At 40.8% G+C, this 24,984-nt stretch overlaps 1 protein-coding gene across 6 annotated transcripts in view; it reads right to left on the bottom strand.

The window, feature by feature from the left end:
- Positions 1 to 461: 461 nt before the first annotated feature.
- LOC124238235 (inositol polyphosphate 1-phosphatase) overlaps positions 462 to 24,984 on the bottom strand; it is a 30,267-nt gene continuing 5,744 nt past the window's right edge. The window contains exons 1-7 of one of the 6 annotated variants that reach the window (XM_046658932.1): positions 23,692 to 24,723; positions 12,616 to 12,686; positions 10,264 to 10,531; positions 7,921 to 7,981; positions 5,349 to 5,549; positions 2,785 to 2,959; positions 462 to 1,207 (exon numbers count right to left, since the gene is read on the bottom strand). In XM_046658932.1, the coding sequence (XP_046514888.1) occupies positions 646 to 1,207; positions 2,785 to 2,959; positions 5,349 to 5,549; positions 7,921 to 7,981; positions 10,264 to 10,467 (1,203 nt within the window). In that variant the 5' untranslated portion in view covers positions 10,468 to 10,531; positions 12,616 to 12,686; positions 23,692 to 24,723 and the 3' untranslated portion in view covers positions 462 to 645. Of the gene's footprint in view, positions 1,208 to 2,784; positions 2,960 to 5,348; positions 5,566 to 7,920; positions 7,982 to 10,263; positions 10,532 to 12,615; positions 12,687 to 23,691; positions 24,744 to 24,984 lie in introns of those variants that run through there. The other 5 variants (XM_046658936.1, XM_046658934.1, XM_046658933.1 and 2 more) reach the window with 5 other exon arrangements.

Here is a 24,984-nt window from a genome sequence, read left to right as displayed (position 1 = left end):
TGAGAGCATGAGAGAGGATGAGAGAGAGTACTAGAATGCGTGTATGTGTGTGTGAGAATGTGTGCATATCTGAGTGTGAGCATGTGTGCGTGCATCTGAGAGCATATGAGAGAGAGAGGAGGAAGGAGCCCACAGTGCTCCAGGCTTTAATTCTTCTAAGAAACATAAGAACACTGTGGAAAGTACAGGAACTTGGCTAGACGATGCATCAAATTCACAGTTCTCAATGTTCTGCCAAAGGCTAAAGCTGCAGATCTTTCCTTCAAGACAGGAAACAAAACCCAGGCACAACCCCCTTTGTGCTTGCCCTAATATTTCAGTGACATTTTACTTATCACTTTGATGTTTAGAGGAATTTTACTACTTGAGCGGGATTTTTTCCTCTCGTCAATAGTTTATTGAAGTGTTTCAAAAGCAGCACTTATAGCACAATATCCACTATTAAGAATTTCATATGCCTATTTAACTGCTGCATGACTGTCATTCCTTTATTGAAATTAACATTATGAACACATAATGGAAAAATGCTCCTCAAAAGAGGAAGTTGAATGCCGACCATCAATAGAACAAAGCTATCTTCAAAAGATAGAGATGTAGGAAATCGTTTCACAGTTTGGTTTACAAGAACATGAGGACAAAGTCCGTCTATGTATGTGTATCTGCCAGGTTTTGCATGAGGTGGCTCAGGAATGTCTCCAGCTGCTTCCTTGATCTGTATGCAATCAGTCCACCCCTGTTGGCCCACCGATCCACTCCAGTAGCACCTGCGTTTTCCACGTGGTACACCAACTGTAGTAAGTCAGGCCCCGTTTCTGGATTTCTTTCCAAGCATTCTTTCAAATCTACCATTCCCCCACCCATGGCCCTGAGTATGGCATGAGGAGCACAAGAGTCCCACTTGAAGGTGGTGTCTTCTGAGAAGATGTAAATGTCAACAAGGCCTTGGACAACACAGAGGCTCTTGTAACCAGCCCCAGCTGCTGGGAACACGCGCTCTCCACACACACGTGACAGTGCAGCTTTGATGGTCTCCTTTTCACTCGTACTGATGACAGCTGAAAACTGGTGGGAGAATTCCGCCTCAGAGCTGGTGTTTGTGGTCAGTTGGCTCCGGGTGTCACTGCTGTTTCTTTTAGAGATGGAAGGCTGAAGGGAATGGATTTTGGTCTCCATGTAAGAAAGCCCCCAGTAGCACTGTCCTTTCCACCTAGGGAAGAGAACTTTCACTTAGTGACGGTAGGTGATCACATTTGTTTTTTATTACTCGTGTTGCTTTCTAACTTAATGATATGAAAAAGATATAATGTAACGAGTCTCAATGTCCTTAAGCCTAGAAATGGATATCAACTAGCTAATTCATTTCTACAAGTTACTCCTGTGCATGAAGCTGCCTGTGTGGTTGCCCGTTAGGAATACTTTGAGTTCTACAGTGTTATCACATCGATCTAGGATGATGGGAAAATATGTGTGGGATTTCCGGCCTCTAGGGACACAGCAAATTTCATTGCCACTTTTAGTCTTTAAACTTTAATAGGGAAAAAGGTGAACAGATAAATAATTTCTCTTTTCAATCTGCAAATCTTTTACAATCCTTATAAGCTTTTCTTCATTTCATAACTCTTTTTCATTCTCTTATTCACTGGTTCCACCTTGACTTTAACACCAAGAAAGATGGACTTGTATTTTTAGCAACAACAATAATAGTATCTATCATTTCTCAATGTTTACCTTATCATGTATGTTGGGTAATTGACTCTATTTCCACAGGAGGAAGCTGAGGCTTAGAGAATGTAAGAGTAAGAATTTAAGTCAGTGGCTGAATCTGCATTCAAACCCAGGAATTCTCACTCCAGAATCTGTTCCACTAACTACTTTATCACCCATTTCTAGGCCATGATTATCTCTGCATATAGTCCCTTAATGACCCTTTAAAGATAACAGAAACACATTTTCAGTTTGGAGGAAGGCAAGAGTAGAGGAAAAATGTCAAAATTTCAGAGGTGTAGTTTATGACTATTAAAAAGCAAACAATTACTAGTTGCTTGAAGCAACTCAAAGTTTAACAAAATTATTTAGTCCTATATAAATAGAAACATAGGACTTATTTCAATAAAAACTTGAAGCCACAGGAGAGAAGCTGCTTGCTTCCACAGACTCTGACATGCCCTGGAGTCAACCAAAGCATCAGGCCATGATCAGAGGCAGTTGGCAGCCTGACCACCTCTATGCTCCGTACAGAAGTCCATAAGGGGGGAGGAGGGAGGAGGCAGAAAAGGAAGTGCTGCTGCCAGTATTTACAGAAGAGAACCCCATAGTCGGGTTCTGACCCTGGCCATTCCTATTCATCTTTTCATTGGATAATTTTCACATTTTGTTTTGAATTTTTTCTAAAATTATATAAATGTTCAACCGGCTATACAGTGATGACATCTATCTTGTTCCAAATGTATTAGGAGACAGTGTTACACTGTTCTATTAATCTGGTTTGGAGTGGATTCTAGAAAATGGGGAACAGGACTGCTCTATTCAAAATGCAAAACTATGACTTCTCCAAGATAGTATATCTTTTAAAAGTTTCTACCAGCATGCACGTAGCCTCAAATAAAATTATGCCAAACCCAAGACTGAAAATAGAACTCTAATTCAACCATGCAGACTTTCAGTAGGAACACCCCAATGTACTGAGCCATGGGAATGCCACGTGGAGTGACAATCATGACAATATGCAAAGCTGAGGTTGTAAATTCTAAAAACCATAATATACCAAAAATGCTCATCTTTTACCTGAGGGTATGTAAGTCTTGTGCTACAAAAGGTTGGTTGATGACTCCCATCAGGGGCACCCCCGTCTGTATGTCATAGACACCAATTAAAATGGTGACACACTGAAGTCCACTGGGGAAGATTCCTTGGTTGGATTTAACGTCAGCAGAACCTTTTATATACTGATAAGTTGAATCTGAAAAATGAACCAAGTTTGTTTAGATTCAGGAAATGATTATTTAGAAGGATGAATATATCTATAAACTCTGCCCTATATCATTTCTGTCTTCTAGTAATTTGGTAACTGCTATGGTCTGAATGTTTGTGTCCCCCCAAAATCATAACCCCCACAAGTTGAAGGTATTAATAAGTGGGACCTGTGGGAGGTACTCAAGTCAGTAGGGTGGAACCCTCATGAATGGGATTAGTGCCTTATAAAAGAGGCTCAGAGAGATCCTTTGTCCCTCCCACTATGTGAGGACATGGTGAGAAGGTGCCAGCTATGAACCAGGAAGAGGGCCCTCACCTAACCATGCTGGCACCTTGATCTTGGACTTCTCAGCCTCCAGCACTATGAGAAATAAATTTCTGTTGTTTATAAACTACCTTTGCTGTTAGTGTTGTTGAGTTGATTCTGACTCCTAGTCGATTCCTAGCGACTCTGTGTACAGCAGAGCGGAACCCTGCCCAGTCTTTTGTGCACCATCCTCTCACCTTCCGGTGCTCTATCAGACAATGCTCTGCTGCTGCTGACAGGGTTTTCATGGCCAATTTTTTTGGAAGTGGATGGCCAGGTCCTTTTTCTTAGTCTGTCTAGTCTGGAAGCTCCACTGAACCCTGTCCACCATAGGTGACACTGCTGTTATTTGAAATACCAGTGGCGTAACTTTCCGCATCACAGCAACACGCAGCCACAACAATATGACAACAAACAGACAGGCGATGTGGATGCCTGAAATGGAAATGAATCTGGGCCAAGGCAGTGGGAGCACTGAATCTTAACCACTAGACCACCAGGGCTGGCTATAAGCTACCTAGTCTGTGGTATTTTGTTATAGTATCCTGAACAAAGACGGTGACCAATCAAGTTTTACCTTTGCGTGACACTTGTACTGAATTGTTATTTAACCTCTTGCACTTCACTGTTAAGCTGCTTGTGTTTCATTTTCCCAACTCTATGGGAACTCTTGAAGGAAGAGCACATGTCTACAGTTCCTATGGCATCTAGCATAACACCTTACATGTAATAAACACTCGAATATCCATCACATGTCAAAAAGCATTTAAAAGCTAATGTCTCAGGATAAGTAATGGGATTCTTTCGAGATCTTACTAATCAGAGCACAAGTCCAACGTGGATGGGAAAGCCTTCTTCCAGGAATCTGTCCTAGGTGGAATTACCTTTTTTTTGGTCCCTCAAATTGGAAGGAGGAAAGAGACAATGATGGTGGCACAAAAGGAAGAAATAGATGGTGCTCTTATGAAAAAGAAGTCAAGGAGCTACGTTTCTTCTTAAGAGATGTACCTGCCAGCAGCTGAGACTGCCAACAGCTAGTTGGATATTAACTAGAGTTAACTCCCAGTTAAGGATGTGCTGGACAAAAGATCCAGAGAGCTGGCTAACAGAATCAATTCAGGATAGGACCAAGAAACAGGCAGTTCCTTTCCCTCAGAAACCTTAACTGATGCTGATTTACCCTTAAGTTATAAAAGATTTGGGGAAAGATTCTTAGTTGGCATATATAATCCATTGGCTGAATGTTCTATAATTCTCTGATGATTAAAGGCATTTCTATAATGTTGTATTAATGTACTTGTAGGATGGGGAGGCTGGGAGGAGTTTGCCTGCTCAGCATAATGAATGGTCCCAGTTGTGTTGGGTGGAATATGTCAGGCAAGTGGGAAAGAAAAAAAGAGCTTTCTGAAAATTAACATCTAGGGCATTGTATTAACAGCATCATTGAAATAGGTGTACCCTTTAAAACAATGAGCTATAGATAATGGTTCTACCACAATCATGACCCCCCAAAAAATGCGTAAGGTTTACAAAGGGCTCACAAACTGACTGCTAATGAGTCACACTCAGCTGTGTTCTGACCTGTATAGTGATTTTAATTGTTTAATTGAATTAGTGGCCAGTGGTTAAAAATTGGGTGATCTCACTTAAAAACCTGGATTTGGGTTTCTCTTTAAAGATTGAAGATCTGGACTGTACTCCCACATGGCAACAATCTGCTGGAGCTGAGTGTTCTTTAAATGGCAAGCGTGCTCAATTAGTTATAGCTGCGATCAATTCATTCCTCTCACACATTTGCCAGTCTGGCCCCTGAAGTCTTTCAAAGATGAGTTAATTCAGCTTTGTATATGTGCCTGTACGGGTGCGTGTGTACACATAAATCTGTAACACACATCATAACACATACACTTCAACTCTTCATTTGTCATTGTAAAACTTGAAAATTTTAGAAACTTCTGGGAGAGTTAAACTACACTCTCAATTTTTATTTTTCCAACCCCCATCCCACCCCAAATAAGGATCACTAATAACAAAAAATGAACAAAAGTAAACACTCTCCTCTACTTACCTATGGGATCCACCCAAATTCCCAAAATGTCCTGTGGAATGTTGATCTCCACTGAATCCAGAGTTGGGTCAGTAAAGGTGACATCCTGGTGAACCACCTTGGCTAATGCTTCAGAAGCCAACTTATTACCATTAAGGACTTTGCTAAGAAGCTCTACTGTTTCTTTCTCTGTTGGACACAGTCTCAAGATAATCTTTTCCCCTAGAGTAAAGACAAACTAAAAGCCATTACTTTTCAAGAGTTTCGGGGGAGAGAAGGACCGCAGAGGGGTGGGAGGAGCAGAAGCTGTGCATTTAGAATAGGTGAGAGCAATGTACCCAGAGCATGGGGTCCTAACCTGGCTGACTGCCAGCAGCACCCGGGGGGCTTCAGAAAGTCACAGCTGCCCAGTGGTCACTCAGGCACCTAATGTGAATAGTGAGGGATGGAGTCCAGGTATCAAAGGACCTTCTCCCCAGACAAATGTCTACATGGGCACATGCACACAATTTTGTATCCAGTTTAAGGGGCCTCATGGACCAGTTAGGAACCCCTGAATCCTGAGTCCTTGATAATTAATCCTTTTTTTTGCCTTTTAGTATACATAGGTCACCCTGTTTGTGTTTGAATATGTTATTGAAAAGAGAGGTCTTATCAGCACAGGAAGTGCTTCTACCTCCCTCTATGATCTGCTTTTAACTACGAATCGTTTATGCTCAGTAAAGCAATATAAGATGAAGTATACTTAATCTTTAAATGTGGCGAAACTGTTTGACTCTAAATGGCATACATAGAAATAGCTCTCCTCTTTGGAACCCACTAGAAGTCAGGGTGTAGGCAAAGCTGCTTCTCCAAATGAAACCACAAATTGCCAAGTCCAGGTGCTTTCCCATCACTTTAAATATGCTTCTTAGACCCTTGGCTAATCTGGTTTCCTGCTCCCCAAAAAAGTGAGGAAAGAGGCTGGCTAAAATAGGCAAATGAATAGCAACAAAAAGTGACAGCAATGGAGAATATATAAACGTTTAAAAATTAAGAAAACATGGCACTTTGGGGCTTTTGAAGTCTATAGAGAAGTACTCCTGGCGCTCCTAGGCATCGCAAGGACCAGTGGCATCTGCGCCACCCGAGAGCTTGTTAGAAAGCCAGGCCTGCAGGCCCCCTCCCAGACCTGCCGAGTTTTGACAAGATCCCCAGGTGATTCACACATCATTAAGGTTTGGGAAGCACAGTATAAATCTATTACAATGAGGACTCAATCAGCAGAAACATTCAATTAAATTTAGTTAAATTCCAATAAATTAGACTGTTAAAGTTGGGGATAATGAGGCTCATCACTGCCACCGATGAAGCATCCACCCTGGGCTCAGCGAAAGTCATGGGATCATGCAAAGCAGCAAATTGTATCCCATCACTCCTTTGCTTCAAGTTCTCCAGTGAATTCCCAACACAGATGAAAATCCAAACTCCTTCCCACACATTCCCTCGATCTGTTCCTGCCTGCGCCCACCTCATCCACCAGTCCCTCCCCTTCTCTTGTCCACGTGTCTCTGCCCCTCCAACATGCTGACCCCACTCTCTCCTTCAGTTCTCAGGAAGATGGATGTGGAATGCCTTTTTGCCCCTATAATTCTAGAGAGATGAAATAAAATAACTTCATGAAGTGGTCAAACATAGGATTTTAAGGATAGGATTTCTTATGAGTTAATCACAGGTGAGATTTCTCTCCTTCCTACTCAGTGTCATAGAACTAATTGCATCTTAATACAGAGCTCATGGAGGAGATGAAAAATTTTCCCGAGTTAATCCAGAAATTAGTCTTTTCCTTTGTACATGTACCTCCAGATGTTTAACTATTTGTCACTTGATCAGTGTTTAAAGTTCACTGTTTTAATCTTCTACCATTAAACAAACCAAAAAAACCCAAACTAAAAATAATTTATTTTTCTGAAAAGAATCAGATTTTAACATTTTTCTCTCTACCACAAGGCAACATGGAGGTCCATCAAAGGAGAATCTGGCCAACAGGAAACTTATTAAATCAGGCTTAAAACCTGGTACTAAAAAGAACCTTTTAGTTAGTCCAACTCCCTTTACAGAGGTTCTGAGACCAGAGGAGTGGTGAGGTGATTTACTCAGGAACACACAGCATTTCAGGGACAGGGCCCCCTGTGCATTCTCAGCCAAGGCCTTAGGCTCCCCAGGGCGTCCACGAATGGATTTAAACCTTGGACCTGAAATTGTCTGCACAACTGTGAAATGTGCATCTTTCTGGGGGCATCTATAACTTCCATTAGATTCTCACAAAGCCATGCAACTTTCCCAAAGGTTAAGTCATATATTATTTAAATGCTAAAGATTTATATCTAAAATAATACATGTGAACTTGCTAAATAATTCTAAGATACCACATCTCTCTAAATTAAATGGCATGATATTATGAGGCACTGAATGAAGCTTAACATTCAAATAGCACATTATTTTATTTAGATGAAAAGCTTCCAAACATCCATTTATTTCATGGTACAAGTTGAAAGTTAGAATATCATATGATAATTAATTTATAAAAATACATTAAGATTCTTATACTTACCCAAATCAGTAGTAAACTCATTGGATTCTTCTCCAAAAATTTTTTTTCCTAAGCCTGGAAACTGAATGATTCAGAGTATGACAAAAAACAAAAACCACCACCATAAAAACCCACAAACATGTTCAGTTATGAACAGATTTCCCTTTCACATTTCAAATTAAATTGCACAATTAGATCTGAAATTTAGAAATTCACGATTCCAGAAATCAATCCAAGTATGAAAAGTGAAGTCAGCTTAGTTCACTACTTAGTTTTTTAATATTTTCTGCTCCTTTGCCCCCTCTAGAAAGCCCAAATTGTAGTAGAAGTCTAGTTTCCTCATGTCCTGTTGAGTTTGCAGAAACAATTCTAGAAACTTCAGCCTCCTCAAGGGCCACAGAACTAGAATGTTTATAAAGGAGATATTTTAACTGTTGCTCTTAAATAGCACCCTAGTAGCTAATATGAGTTACTATTATTGACCACGTACCTAAATTATTACTTGGGACTGGACAGAAAGGATTAGAGGATAAGATTAGATTTTGTTTTCATCATCAGGTGTGTTTCCTGCACCTGTTGGAGGGATCACAAGCCTTCGGACTAGGAAGGTAATACAGCAAAAAAAGAAGGGAGATAATTGATTGATAGAAAAAACGGAGCTAAGAATCTTCTCTCATCTCCATATGACCAGGAAGCTTTCAGATACATTTTGCTTCTGATCCACTCTGTAGTAAAGATAATTTTTCTCAAAATATGTGCTAAATTATGATATATGTGATGTTCTCAGGGAACCAAAGCAAGGAAGCGTTTCAAATTTTTGAACTTAGTCAACTGCAGATGGCCAATAGCTCAAACAGTGCCCACAAACACGTGTTATTTTTTCCTCTTATGAAGAACAGTGCAAATCAACAGGGGCTGCAATGAGCCTACTCATTGGGGGCTGAAGCTACGTCTCCCAAGCCGGCTCAAAGGCCTGTTACTGAGGCTACAGGACATCATGGGCATGAAACCAAGACATTTTATATAGCCAAAAATTAATATCACTTATTTGTTCATCAGTCTGGCATATACCTCATGAATGAACAATTGCCTGAACTTGTGATAATGCTTTGGGGCAAATATTAGCCCATAAAAATTAATGTTGATACATTTCTAATCCAGTTGCTCAACCATCCCTTGCATCCAATTTTCTTGATCAGTAACAAAAATAAACTTGTTTCATTTAGTTTATTGGAGCCAGATATTATAGGGCATGAAGAAGCATAATTTGTAGAGATTTCAAGGGGTCATTTATTCTCTCTTCCTACCTGTGGTCAAGAATTCACTTAAATGATTCCCAATATTTGAGAATGTCATGGAAACTATTCCAATATTTTGTAGTGCTTTCTGTCATAAAGTTCTATCCTTCCAAATCTAAAAAAATATGTAATTATTAGATCCTGTAAAAGGCAATATCGTATTGCAAAGAGCACAGACTCTGGAGCCAGTCGGCCTATGTTCAAAAACTGGCCCTGTTACTCACTTGTTGTGTGACCTTGGGCAAGTTACTTAACCTCTCTGCGCCTCCCTTTTCTCATCCATTACATTAGAACAATGGTTCTTACCTCCTAGAATTATCATAAAGTTAACTAAATTAATATATTTAATACCCTTAGAACAGTGCCTGGCACGCAGTAAGCACTTACAAATGCCTGCTAGTGCTAGTGTTTGTGATTACTCCTTGTGAAGACAGTTTCTTTTCCTCAGTCAGCTTAAGAAAAACCTAGAATCACAATCATTGTTTATTATAAACAATGTTTTTCTACTAGAAAATAAAGGAGGACTTTAAGTCTCCAGGACTGTATGAGCCCGAAACAGAGGCAACCACTAGCTAAATGACTACGTCAAAAAGAAAAAAAAAAGTTATAAAACAGTATGTTCTCATTTCTGTTGAAATAAATTAAATGTGCCACACACACACATAGAAGGAAAACGTTCTAACAACATTTAGCAAAACATAGCTGTGCTTTTCTCTAGTGTTGGGATTAAGAGGATTCTTATGTTTGCTTATTTTCCAGAGAACATGTATTCTTTATTAAAAAGAAACTCACTAATAAATGAAAAATTCCATACCAAACAGTTTCTCTCTAGCTGTAAAAACTGTGATTTTTTATTTGCTTTTCTGTATTTTTAAAATTTTTCTGCAATGAACATTTAGTAAGCTTGCAGTCAAAACAAGGAGGGGAAACCCCAAGGTGTTTATTTGGATCCAAGGTGCTCATATTCTGAAGGAAGAAAGGAAGGAAAAGGCTTGCTATTCTATCAGGGGACAAAAACCACAGAGGACGAACATTTTGCAATTACCTTGGCTGTGACCTTTCTTACCTTGTTCTCCATATTCTGTTTTATAACTTCCTGTACCAGCACATCAGCCAGAGTCTTGAAATCAACTGCAAACTTCTTGTTCTTCTCTCCCTCTTTCTTTTCTTCTATCAGCAGCTGGAAGAGGGCTTCCTGCTGCCTGCACGCCCGGGCGATGTTGGCAGCTTTCTCCGAGACACAGAGCAGCTCCCGGAGGATAGCTGACATTTCTGAACCCTGCTTTTCAGTTGCAGCTGCTGGGAGAATTGGCACCCACCCTCTGGGCCGTCACCTGGGAAAGTACAAGAATGTGAAAGAGAAAGCAGTTCAGAGAGTGATGTCAGGATGCCCGCAGCACTGCTGACAACTCATCTGGCAGTCAACCTGGTCAGCACAGCTCAACAGCTAACACACATCGCAGTCACATCCTCGGGCTGGAAGACTAGTGTCATCGAAAATTTGAAACTTATCTTTTTAAATCTTAAAAAATTTATAGTCTCAAAAATCCATTATGCAAAGAGTTGAATTCTCAGTGAAAGGAAGTCTTTGAATGAGAATGTACATTTTATTTATAAATCCCTAGACAGGCAGGTAGGACACACAAGCATCATGTTAAAAGGAAAGCGGAATTCCTAACAACGGCCTTAGAATGACCACAAAGGCTTAGCGGCAGTGTTGAAGTACTGCTCTTTCTTTCACCCTATGGGGGAAGAAGGGAGAAGTGGAAGAGGATTTATCTTCTCAGTCCTGGTCCTTAGTACTTTCTGAAGTACTAAGTACCACACTAGCAAGCGCTGTTGTGTCCCGCAAGACTCTGAGGCCACTCTTGGGCTAGCAGCCCAAGCAAGCTCCCAGCCACCTTTTTTCCCCCTCTATTAGAAAAAAGTCCCACTCTCTGTGCTGCTCTTCTACCAAGTGTAAACAATCAAGTGAAGTAAGACATGCAACTTGTTGGGATTTGAAACGTTCTGGCTCTAAGAATGTTATGCAATCCTACCTCGGTATGCCTATTGCATCTGTTTTGCAATTAGGAGAGAAAGATTTCTCATTTTTTCATAGTAGCTGCATTTTATTTATTATAAATTTATTATTTATTATAAATTTATTAAATTTTTATAAAAATTTAATAAATAAAAATTTATTTATTTATTAAAGGTTTAATAATTTCTATCTTATTATTTTGAGAATTATTGAGAGGATTATCAGTCCTGTTTTACAGTCAAGGAAACCGAAGCTTAGAGGTTAGGTAACTTCTTGAGTTACACAAGACTAAACGGCAGGGCTCAAAATGGGTCTTACACAGAAGCCCATGCTCTTTGTTATTATAATCAACAGTTTATTTCTTTTTTAAAAAGTTACCTTCATGGACTCTAGGAGGCTGAGAATTAGTACAACTGTGAAGATGTCAATGCAATGGAGTTACTTGTGAATTGTCATCACTGGTTTGTCTTAAACAAAGTTGCTGAAAAACTGCTGTCTTTTTAAGATGAGTCAACCACCATGAGAAAAAAAGTCCAACCTCAATAGTAATAAAAGGAAAGTGAATCAAAACAATGAGACCTCCTCCTTCACTATTAGATAGACAGAGCTGTTTTTAAAGTTAACATTCATTCTTGGAGAAGCTGTGATGAAAGTGCTCTGTATGAAGCTGTGGGAAATTACTCTGCTAGGGGGCATGCAAACAAGCGTGTTTCCGGAGGGCAATTTGAGAAAAATATATCAAGATACCTAGTATTGTCACTACCTTTTAGCCAGTAACTCCAATCTTACCTTAATTTGTGTTAAGCAAGGCTGAGTTCAGTTAAAACATTTCTGCACAAGAAGGATTAATATTTACAGTAGCAAAAAGTTGAAAATAATTTTAAACACTGGTAAGATATAAGATAGACTACTATGTGGTCATTAAAATGTTTGCAAAGAATATTTAATAAAACGGAAATATGTTCTTGCTGTAATGATAAGGTAAAAAACGACCTATGACCATATATATATATATATATATAGTATGATAGTATGTTACCAATTTGTGTTTATATGCACATATACACTCTATATATACATAGAGAGAGAGATTGAAAGACTAGTAGGTCATGTTTTAACGGTAAACAGATGTTTAACAGTATTTATCACTGTGTACTGAAATTGTGGATAGATTTTTTCATTATGCTTTTCTATAATTTTCAAATATTCTACAATAAATATATACTGCTTTTATAATGGGAAATGACAAATTAACTCGCGATAATTAGGCATGAAGGACAAGAATTTCCTCAATTCCTGGAGACAACTGACCAAACAGTGTTACTATGGTAATAACACAAAAAGCCGCCAGGTGGTAGAGAGTACAGAGTTAAAGACTAAAAAACAAGTGCTTACCTAAATGCCTTTTTTTTTTTTTAGGAATGAATACGTTCAAAGATTCACTTTGGTTGACCTGAACCTAAACACTAAAGAAAACAATTATATTAATAAAACTGAGGCACAGTGACTTAGAAATAATTTATGGCAACTGTATGCTATAAGTTACATATAATATATACATACACAGATGCATGTGTATCTTAGCAGAATACACAAGCCCCAAAAGTATAAATTCAATAACCATAATTTTGATTTCTTAGTAAATGCTCTGGGGTTGTAAGTGAAGGGAAAAGAATCAATGAACCAATAGTAGCTAAATAGCTTTTTATCTTAAAAGTAGCATGAAGATTTTAAGGAGTCCAAATTGAAAGCTTTCTAGGTAAACAATATCAGAGTTGTCATTTTTCACTCAACCTTGTTAAAACCAATTAAATTTTTTTCCTAAAATAAACACTGGACCACTACCCTGTTGGTTAACGAAGGAACTCTCCCTATGATGCCATCAGAACGCTCAGGTGAGCTGCTCACCTAGGCTCCAAGCTCTGGAACCAGCCCCAGCTCTTCCCTCACAGGGGAAGCTCACCGCCCCAGCCCTGATCGGTTTCCACACAGCTGCCCCAGGAATCTGGAGTTTCTGCCCTTTGGACCTGACTTACTTCCTCAATAATGACCATTCTCACCTCACTTGAGTACAGCACCTTGACCACTAGGAAAGAAATACCAGCTATAAACCACAGTCCTGTAATTAACAGGTGTTTAGACTTTAGGAATTTGTTGTAACACAGTAATCAGGTTTTCCAGGTCCAAAGTGATCTCAGAGTGCAACCTTAATCATTCTTCATTCTGACCCTAGGGAACACTATTGTTCTTTGTCAAGCTCCGGGTTGAATGCCCAGTTTCAGTTTGGGACTAAGCTTTCTCCAGCCATCCTATAGAACCCAGCTCTTCTTTAGCTATTTACCTATCTCCAGGGTCCCAGCTCCCTAAAAACATCTCTCTCACAGCTATCTCATCTACATGTAAGACTTTCGAATTAATTTGCATGGCTAGCCTGCTACTTTCTGACTGAATGGACCATTTCCTCCAAATGAGTCAAACCACCATTCTCTGTGCTGCTCTGTAAGCTGCTTCCATCTCTCTCTCTGTCCTCAACTCAGTTCACTCAAGCAGGTCACAACCCTGAGGGGAGGACGGGCCAATGCATCCTGACCTTGAGTGACTCAACTTGAGATAAATTGTCTACAGGGAAACTGAGGGCTACCTCCAATGCAGCATTTCTTCAGTGTTATCAATAGCTCTTAACCCTTGGGGAAATTATCCTTCAGATGATTTTTTTTTTAATAAGATTGGCACCTGAGCTAACATCTGTTGCCAATTTTTTCCCCCCCACTTCTCCCCAAAGTCCCCCAGGACATAGTTGTGCATTCTAGCTGTGGCTACCTATGGTTCTGTATGTGGGACGCCGCCTCAGCATGGCTTGACCAGCGGTGTCATATCCGCGCCCAGGATCTAAACCAGCAAAACCCTGGGCCACTGAAGCGGAGCGTGTGGACTTAACCACTCGGCCATGGGGCCGGCCTCTCAGATGATTTTTAAAATTTAAAAAAGTTTGCAAACTCATTATTGACTTAAGTCAGCTTTATTTAAACATTTTAAATGCTTTAAATGAAAATTATTATAAACTCCCAATTGGTAAGTTATGCATTTATCATAGCCTTGAATATAGAAGAAATTCCTTTTGATTAGTTTTCTTAATGTGCATTCCGAGAACCACCCGTATCAGAATTACCGAAGATGGCTACTCAGAAGACAGATTCCTGGGCTCCACCCCAACTTAGTGGATCAGAAGCTCTGGGACAGGGCCCAGGAATCTGTATTTAGTCAGCTTCCTGGTGATGCTAAACACTGAGATTTAATAGCTCCTGTTCTTCAGGCTGCTTATTCTTCTTTAACACTATGCTGGCAATTTCGGGGGGGCTGGCACCTGGTGGCAGATTATCTTGGTGGAACCATGCAGGTGCAATGGTTCTGCCGTCAGTTATCCATGTGCAGATAGGCCCAAGTTAAATAGTAATAGCTAACATTTATTAGGTGCTTACTGTATGCCACATATCCTTCTAAGCACTTTATTAACTCATTTAATTCTCACAGAACCCTATGAAGAAGGTACTATTATCTCCATTTTACAGATAAAGAAACTGAGTCACAGGAGGTTAAGTAATTTGCCACAAATCACACAGCTAGGAAGTGGCTGGGACAAGATTCAAGCCCAGGCATGCTGGCAGAAGCCCACACTGTCAGCCAGTACTCTAGCCAATAAAATTGTCTCCTAAGTTGTTAGCTGTTAATAAGGGAAGAAATGAGTAATTATTGGATTAATAATTATAAGCATATTATTATTATGAGGTATATCATATAGCAAAAAGTAGAGAAGTACATACCTAGCTGGAAGCTGTTGCTAGTTTGACTATTATAAATCACTATTGAATTGACACCTGACTTCCCTTCTACTCTCAGAAAAACCGTTCCCCTGGTTGGTCCTCAGTCTCACCATAAACCATCTCTGCTGGATGGTAAAAGCTCACCCATCATGTTCTGCTGACGTCTCTCTTAACTGGCTCTCACAGCACTGGTGCAGGGGGCTTAGCTCATGCCAAGTATCTAATTCCTCTTGTATTAGTGTGCTAGGGCTGCCATAACAAAAACCACAGACTGCGTGGCTTGAATAAAAGAAGTTTATTTTCTCACAGTTCTGGAAGTTGGAAGTCCAAGACCAAGGCATCGGCAGGCTTGGTTTCTCCTGAAGCCCCTCTCCTTGGCTCACAGACGCCTGCCTTCTCTCGTGTCCTCACACGGCCTCTCCTCTGCCTGCGCATCCCCAGTCTCTCCCTCCTCTTTTTAAGACACCACTCAGGTTGGATTGGGTCCGCCCAGCCCATGTGACCTCAGTTAACCTTAATTACTTCTTTAAAGGTCCTATTTCCAAATACAGTCACATTATGAGGGGCTGGGGGTTAGGGCTTCCATGTACAAATTTTGGGGGGATACAATTCAGCTCACAATGCTTCTCCGGCAAGAGAGACCTTGATAATCTTAGCAAATGCCAACACGACCTATTTCTTTGTCTTTTGTTTTCTCACCAAATAGTAAAAATGGGGTAGGGTTCTCTTCCTCATTTCTGTGGTCCCTTTAACAGCCAAACCATTGATGATGCAGTGAGCACTGAAGTAACCTCTCATAAGCCTTGCTTTGTGACAATCTATTTCGAGTTACATTTGAGCAGAACAGGTTTGAAGAAGTTACAGTGCTCACCATCTCAGACCAAATGGATACTGTATTTTAACATGAGATTGTACCACAATGTCAGATAGAAATAGTCTCATTAGCTTTGGGGGATATTCATATCCAGCTAAAGAAAGACTGAATAAATTGAGGTAGGTCAGAAAAAAAAAAAACGCTCTTAAGACTTTCCCTGGAAGCCTAAATCTCTCTACAAAGACAGAGGTCAATTTTAATTTCTGACCATTCTATTATCTCATCAGAATGAACACCAGAAGTCTCAAAATCATATCCAAATAATTCACACGTATTTCAGATGTAATGAACAGTGTAGTGGGAAAGACACAGGTTTTGGAATCAGATAGACCTGAGTTCAAAACCAGGCTCTGCCATTAACTAGCTGTGTGGCATCAGGTAATTTACTTACCCTCTCTGAGCCTCCCCTCTCATGTGTAATATGAAGATAATACTTACCTTGCAGGAACACTGTGACGATCAAATGAGATATTTCTGGAAAAGTACCCGGTATGGAGCCTTGCATATAGCAGATAACAAATGACAGCTATGACCATTAAATACAGCTTCACAGAAACCACAGTCACATGTTCTTACTTGAGAAAATGAGGGTGGCAACTTTATATGGGTCACTGAAGTCTTTTTTGAAAATTTACCAGTCCATTAAATCCAAGAGGCTGGGAACTACTTGTAATTCTCTGAATGACCCCGAATAAAGTTCCTTTATGCAGGCCAGTTCTGACTGCTTCAGTTTTTGGGCATCTGGGTGGAAATTTTGGCTCCTGGAGGCTGGAAGACTACTCTGGCTTCGTGGTAGACCATTTATAGATGGGCTTGGGAGGGTCACTATTCTGCCAAGGAGGGTATTTTGTCAGGATATTTTGTGGACATTCTACTGCCCAGGGTGTCCATTCTTGTGTGAAGAGCCTGGTTGTACCAGAAGCTGGCCATGCCCTTTTGTTGTTCATAGTGACAGAAGTGTGACGACACAGATAAGGGCCTTCAGCAAAACAGAACTGCTCTTTAATGAATAGGCAACTGGGTCAAAGCACTTCCGTTGAGGTTCCCTTCCTTCCTGCAGATAGTCCACTACTTCCACAGAGCGCACATTTTTGCCCGTTACACAATGACTCCACCCCACTCCCTCCATTCATTTCCTGAATTCAATCTTTCACTCATCCTCTAAGGATTGGCAGTTTGAAGCTATTGTTATTGTGTGGCGGCCCTGCCTGACAGCTATTGCTGTTGTGGGTCAAGGTCAGACTTCTATGAAATACCTGGGTGTTTTACAGGAAGGTGTTTGTGGTGACTTCTCAAGGGAGTGGAGCTGTTCAGGAGTCCCTCTAGGTGGGCACATGCTGAGGGGCTGGCCAAGGCTCTATTTAGCTCACACTGCTCTCGTAGGGGAAACTCAGACCTCCTTCCCCTTCTTTTTTGCTCCCAACTTAGGGGTGCTTTAAGGAGTAGTTTAAAGAACGGAGGCTGCCCGGGCAGAAGGGCCAGAGGAACCTAAGTGAGCCCACAGAAAGTATGTCGGGGGGTTCAATTTGCTCAACTTCTGGAGCAGCCAGGGATGGCTGAGGTGCAGCTTGCTAACAGTAGCCTCCCCTGATATCCGTCTGAGATGCCCACCTGCCCACTTGGCTACCTAAGCCGGAGGGAAACCACCACAAGCATTACCAGGGATTTACAAATACTATCTTTTAGCTCACAGGAAATGAAAATGTCCTTCCAGTGTATAAGCCTTGTTCAACTTTCAGATATTTGACTGTCAAAAATTTCTCAGAATCCATTAAGTAGTGCAGTATGGGACCGCCTGTACGTTTTTGGGTTATTTTACTTTGATCTGTGTGATATTGCTGTCATCACTTCATAGGCTCTGATGAAGTTTAACATTTTACTAGCTGATTTCCCACTATCTGTCCATTTACTCCCGTGCTCTGGGTAGACCATTAATTTGCACATGCTGTTCCATCTGGTTGACATGCCCTTCCTCCTGCTTTCCATGCCTAATGTGTCTACTCACTTTCTCAGAATTAGTTCCACGGCAAGAAACTTGAACAGATACTTCACGAAAGGGATTTTTCAAATGGCCAATAAATATATGGAAAGAGACTCTACCTCATTAGTAACCAGGAAAATGCAACTAAAAATCACAACAGGATACCACTGCATACCCACTGGAATAGCTAAAATCAAAGAGTGAACATTTCAAGTGTGGTGAGGATATGGAGCAATGAGACTAATACACTGCTGGTGTGAATGAAATTGGTACAACCATGTTGGAAAACTATTTGTAATTTGTTGAATATGAGCACAACTTATGATCCAGCAATTTTCCTTGTAGACACATACCCAACAGAAACTCAAGCATGTATACATTAAAAGACATGTACAAGAATATTCAGGAGCAGCATAATTTGCAATAACCTAACACTAGAAATAACCCAAATGACCATCAATAATAAAAGGGAACAAACTGTGACATAGTCACATAAGAAAATACTATACAGCAGTGAGAATGAATGAATTACTGCTGTAGGCACCAACGTGGATGCATCTCACAAAAACATACTGTTGAGTGAAAGAAGTCAGACACAAAAATTAAATGCTGTGCAATTTAATTTATTTGAGGTTAAAAAACAGGCAAAACTAACTTATGGCGTTAGAAGTCACGATGGTGGTTCTTGATGGGGGGTGGGTATGCAGGGGGCTTTCAGGCACTGGCAGTGTTCTGCATCTGAGTGGTAGTTACATGGGCAGGTTGACTTTGTGTAAATTCATCAAGCTATACACTTAGGACTTGCATACTTTTCTGTATGTATTTCTAATTAAAAAAAAAGTTTTTTAAAAGGTATGTGTGTGTCTGTGTGTCTTTGTAGAAGAGAGTCAGTTCAACAGTTGGCTCCTCCCCAGGCCGTGGGAGAACAGAGCAGGCCAAATCTCCATCCCAGCTCTCCAACACATTGTCCATTGGTTGGTTTATCTATGCTCTGTCTGGCAGGAGATTTAAACGTGTGTGGTTTCTTATGACTTGTATGCATACTTCAGAGGTGTTCAATAATGTTGGCTGATGAATTTCCTTTTAGTTTTGTAAATACAGAATTCATCCTTGTCAGATTGTTTATTGTACTTGGATATTATGAGCATTACCCAGGTGCCGTTAGGCACATAGGCCCATATTTATTTACATAAAAAAATCTACATATACTGTGTATTCATTTACAAAAACAAACCAGAGCGGTATCTGGATGGCTAGCACTGAACTACATTTTTTTTTGAGGAAGATCAGCCCTGAACTAACATCTGTCGCCAAACCTCTTTTTGCTGAGGAAGACTGGCCCTGAGATAACATCCGCACCCATCTTCCTCTGTTTTATATGTGGGACACCTGCCACAGCATGGCTTTCTGAGCAGTGCCATGTCCACACCCGGGATCCGAACCGGCGAACCCTGGGCCGCTGAAGCAGAACATGCAAACTTAACCACTGCACCACTGGGCCAGCACCTGAACTACATCTTTTGAGCACCAAATCAGAATCTGAATCCTAGCTACTAGACCACCAGGGAAATGTTCAGAATCTGAAATTATACTCTGTCATCTAGAGGTGAATTATCTTGACAAGATTAACCTAGTTGATTAAATAACCAAAAATAGTAAGTTTAATTTGGTTTTATAAGAAAAGACATTAAATGTGGGATATGTAAATCCATCTATTTAACCTTAACGTTTCTCCCTCCTCCTTCCTAACCTTCAAATAGTGTTGACATACATGCCATTTCTAAGCTGATCAGTCTACCTCACCCTAGCTTCATAAAAGGTGAGTCTGCACAGAAATCCCACTGGTTTTTAATACGCAGATTGTATGTTTATATACAGAGATTTGGGTGTGGGGGGAGGGGTTAATGAACATTAGAAGGAGGGCCTAAACCCCCAACCCAAGCCAGCTCTTAGGGCACGGCAATTCTCTCTCTAATAAGCTGTAAGTTCCTTGAGAGCAGGATAGACCTTTTTTCCATCTCCTCATGACACACAGTGGGAGTTCTGTAAGTTCACTTACTGATTTTCATTCCATTAGAGATAAACATGTTTAAAAGGATTTTCTTGTAACAAAATTAATCTGTCAGGGATTATTCATTATGCAAATTTTAGGATTATAACAGAAAATGTGTTCTTTACAGAGGTTTTCAGAAGGTGGTTATTTCTGCAATAACAAATTACAGGATCTAAAATATATTCTCTGAATATTATAATAAGAAAGCAAAGGTCATAGATCATATTATGTATCATTTTGGCAGACTGGGTTTAGCAGCATATCTCTTATCACTCTACTTCCACTTTGTAGAGGCAAATGTTTATTTTTGACTGATATTTACAAATGTTGAATACAGCAATACAGAATACTGAAAGTAACACTTGCCTTTAAAGGAACACAAACTGATAAAAGAATATTTATAGGACCTTCTACTTGAAAAGGTCAAAGTGCTAAAAAGATATAAATGGCCCTTAAAGCCACACCAGTATGTAAATATACCAAATGCTCTTGCATTCTTACTGATCTTGCAACCATAGAAAAATGTCTAAGCTGGTTAATACTTGTCTTCTTGATCTGATTATTTATTTCTATTTCCCCCATTCTTTGCTATTCATGAAGTTTACAATCAACCATATTTTTAAAACAGACCTTTCATTATTCCCAGATCAAACTGCGATTATACATGATTCTCGCAAATTCCCAAGAATTAACTAGGGGGGTTTTCTGGAACTTGGAAGATCAGATCCTGGATAAAAAGCTACTGCTAACGAAAAATTATGGCGTCGATTTAACTCAATTAGAGTTTCCTTAGCAATATTAAAACAACAGTTTCCTTTGGTCACTTGAATTTAACTCCTTTGCTACTAATCCTAACTCTCATTAGCACTGAGGGAAACCTACCATGATCACTCAGGAAAGAAAAGAAGAAATTTAAGTGTCCACTGAGGGGCTGGCCAGCAGTGTAGCGGTTAAGTTTGCACATTCTGCTTCAGCCGCCGGGGGTTTGCTGGTTAGGATCCTGGGTGCAGACCTATGCACGGCTGGGCAAGCCATGCTGTGGCAGGCGTCCCACATATAAAGTAGAGGAAGATGGGCATGGATGTTAGCTCAGGGCCAGTCTTCCTCAGCAAAAAGAGGAGGATTGGCAGCAGATGTTAGCTCAGGGCTAATCTTCCTCAAAAAAAAAAAAAGTATCTATTGATAAAGTCGGCAAATATTTACATTAATTTAGGAGATTTTAAATATTTAGTTGATTAAAAATAGAAACAAGCAACCAAGCAACCCCCGTCCACCCCTCAAAAAAAAGGAAAAGGAATGAAGAGAGAAGGAAAGGAAAGGAAACTGTCACTTTCCATGTAGCAATTCATCCTAATGAATTATTTCATTGATGTTTAATACTCTTTTGTTAATTTGCTTTTATACATAATTCACATGTTTTATGCCCAAGTAAAGTTTTTTTTTTCTTTTTAGGAATGGGTTGGGTCATTTTAATAAAAGCTATAAATAAGTTATTAAAATTTGCATGCTTGTCTTCCCTAATTAGGAACACAAAAGAGGTAACAAGTCAGGTACAATATTTTGCTGTGGATTACTAGTCACAGTAATCTGCATCAAAACTTCATTAATACAATGCTCTTGTAACATTAAAGGATTTGAATTAACATTGCATACCACATAAAAGAGATGAAACATGAAAAAATGTTCAATCACCAGAAGGTTTGACTACAAAAGGAATAAATGGTTTCCTAAATGGGTGACGTCATCATATTAGTAAAACCATCACTTCCATTTAAGAACATTTTATGTACAGGACTACTAACGGGTTACGTCAGCTATTCATTCCAGCAACAGTTCTCACCTGTGTTTCCCAATCTTGCCTTTTTTGTTTGTTTTGGTTTGCCCTTTTAAAATTTTATCATTTAGACCTATTTTAAATATCTTCTTTCCCTTAGAAATTCTGATTCATGAAGTCCCAAGTTGCAACCTGGAAATCTTTTTAAATAACTATTACCCCCTACACACTTGGCCACCACTCTAGGTGATTTTTAAAATTAGACCAGTTTGGGAAACACTATTCTACATCAATCAGGAGAGATGAGAAGCAAAGTGCTGTCAATTCTGCTTTTATTTCTAAACTCCAAACCAGACAAAAACATCAACATAGAGGATTTTATTAGCTTCATTACATGATTCAAAATATTTTAACAAGGACATTTATTAAGGACACACATCCAGAAAAAGTTCTCATATACACCATCCTCATCTTTAATAAATGAAGAAGACACTTGTTTTCATTAATCACTTTATATAACATAATTATCTTTTAGGCAATTTATCTACAAGATGAAACAGAATAAGACATTTTCAAATTGTTGTCAGAGACAGAAATAAAAGGGGAAGTATATATATATATTGAATAACTATAACTTTTGTTTCACAAGCCTTATATGTCAAATAAGACATACTTTCACTTTTTTCAGGACCACAAGTATAGCTATAACTTAAATCTGTAATAAGATATTTCACATTAAATGGCATGAGTCTAAGCTGCAATTTCGAAGCAAGCGGTGGTTTAGTCCAAAAGCTTGAAAAGAAATGGTAGCTTATTCTATGCAAAAAGTGAACTGTAACTTTATGCATCTTACATAATTCTCTTCATGACTAAGAACTAACTTCAAGAGTAGTATAAAAATCCATAAAAGCTTAAAAATAAAGTAGGTTCTAAATAAGAATGCAAACAAATATCCGTGTTGAAAAACTGAACTCTTCCATTGCCTTCATTTTTTCCCTTATATTCCCTGTTTTAAAAGGTAAAAATAAGGTCCTTAGCTAGTTCATCAGTCGATAGCAGTTTCAGTGGATTATTTTCATCATTAGACTATTATCAGGCTGAGCAAGGCTGGTCCTTATCAATTTCTTTGGTTTCAAAGCCAGGAATCACAGGGAAAAGGCCAAAAAAATGTTTTATTCAACACGTGAGGTGCACTTGAGTGGTCTGTCCACACAGCCTTAACCCTTGTTCTCTTAAAGTGAACACCATTCACACAGTGGGCAAACTTCTGCTTCTCCAACGCCTTAAAATTAGCTTTAAAACTGGAAAACTCCAAAATACACACCTTAATCGTTTATGTATTCTCTATGGATGGACTAAATAATCTAGGGATTTTCTTTCATGCTCTTTACGTCTAACAGCAGACAAGATTCGGCCAAATCCAGGTGAAATATTTTTCCCATCTACTACTCTGGCCACACCAACTAACTATGCAGATCTCACCAGACCGCCTTTCAAAATGCAGAGAACTACAAGTTAGGAGCTAGACTTTTCTAAATATAGTCCCGTCATGTTTATTTCACGCTCATCCAGTAGGTCACTAGCGGCAACAGGCAGCTATGGACACTTAGAAGCATCTCTCAAAGCAAAATCAAGAGGCGTTTGACAGCTACGTCATCTACCTGTTGAACCTGGGCCATTGCTCCCGACAACTGTCAGATCCCAGCTTCTACGACCTAGAAAGGCTAATGATCGAATTTTTTTTTAAAAGTTGTTTGCTAATCTTTCTTCCTACTCTATTTCTTTCGGGTCACTTCTGCAGAGCCGAGGGAGCTGCCAGAGCCGCCGGAGCCGCGAGCTCCTCCGCCTGGCTGGTTGCAGCAGCGATGCGGGGCGGGCCGGGCCGGGTGGCAGCCTCGCTGCAGCGGACAGAGGTCATCACAGGCCGGGCGGAGAGGCAACGAGCCCTTCCGGCCCAGATTTACTCACCTACGGTCAGCAGAGGCGATGGGGTGCAGGCTGTTCGCCCAGCCCGGGGACCCAGATCCGAGGAGGAGGGGGGCAGTGGCGCCGGGGCGAGAGGGGCGTTAAGGAGGAAAACGTATTACCTAAGCCAGGGATGCGGAGCCAAGAAAGAGGGTGCAGCCTTTCCCTCCAGAAACGGAAGAGGCGGGGGAGGAGGAGGAGGAAAGCGCGGAGGAGGAGGTGGCGGGGCGAGGGCGGCTAGCAGAGGGGCGCCAGGCGTCTGGCCGCGGGCTCAGCCGAGGGCGAGGGCGGGGAGCGCGGCGGAGGTCAGCGGAGGGGAAGGCGAAGCCGGGTGGCGCGCTGCCTCGCTCCGCCCTGGATCGAGACCTCAGCATCCGCCAGGCCGCCGCCCCCTCTTTTCCCCGGGGACGGCCGCGTGCGGACGCGCGGTGACGCCTCGAGGCTCCCGGGTTGGGTGAGGGCATCCCACGCCTGCCGGAGCCGGGCGTCTGCGACGTCACAATTGGAGCGTGATGATTCAGAGGGGACTGCCAGGAAGAAAAGGGCTCCAGGGTCACCTAATCCACTGTTTTTGTTCTTTTCTGGTATCCGCCCACAAATTCGATTTTAGAACCTTCCTCCTCCGATCTTCCGTACTCTTTTTTGGGGATTACGGGTTTGACAGACGCGTTGGCACCTGTGAAGATGGACTTCCTGCTGGTGGCAATCGGGTTCCATTATTCTAATAGAAATGTCAAGTGGGCTGGTTGTTCTTCAGACCGTAGCGGTGTCTCCCGGGCGCTTGCCTTACAAGGTTTGGGCCGCCTTGGCAGGAAGCACATCACCGGTAGAGAGCTCCTCTCTTCAACCCTTTAAGCTGTGCTACTCGGTGTGGTTTTGAAAGGTGGGTGGGGATAGGAATGGGTGATGATAGGAGAGGGGTTGAAATTAAAAAAGGGCAATATGAAGTTTTGCGTGGAGAGGCCTGGCAGCTGGCCCTGCAGGCTGAATGTTGTTTGCAAGTGCATCGGGCCTTCTAAAGCAGCACTTCAGTCCCCTCTCACTTCATGGCACGCCTAGGAAATGATAATGTCAGCAAGGCCCCAAATGGGGAAAACAGAAGAGGCTGCTCATGCCCTTCCACTGTGCCCTTCCACCTGGAGGGCGGAGGAGACTAATAGCTACATACCCTGTAACTCATTCCACCGTAGGAAATTGGGAAGCTCTGTTTAAAGTTCCAGCTGGCAGGCTTTCTTATCTACATTTTCCCAAACCACCCAAGCCTGCCTCCTAAGTAGTCAACACTTCAGTCCTCAG

This window comes from Equus quagga, chromosome 4 (genome assembly GCF_021613505.1).
Source record: "Equus quagga isolate Etosha38 chromosome 4, UCLA_HA_Equagga_1.0, whole genome shotgun sequence".
NCBI classification, from domain to species: Eukaryota; Metazoa; Chordata; class Mammalia; order Perissodactyla; family Equidae; genus Equus; species Equus quagga.
The sequence above is the reverse complement of the archived record's forward strand: the minus strand, read 5'-3'. Positions and strand labels throughout refer to the sequence as shown.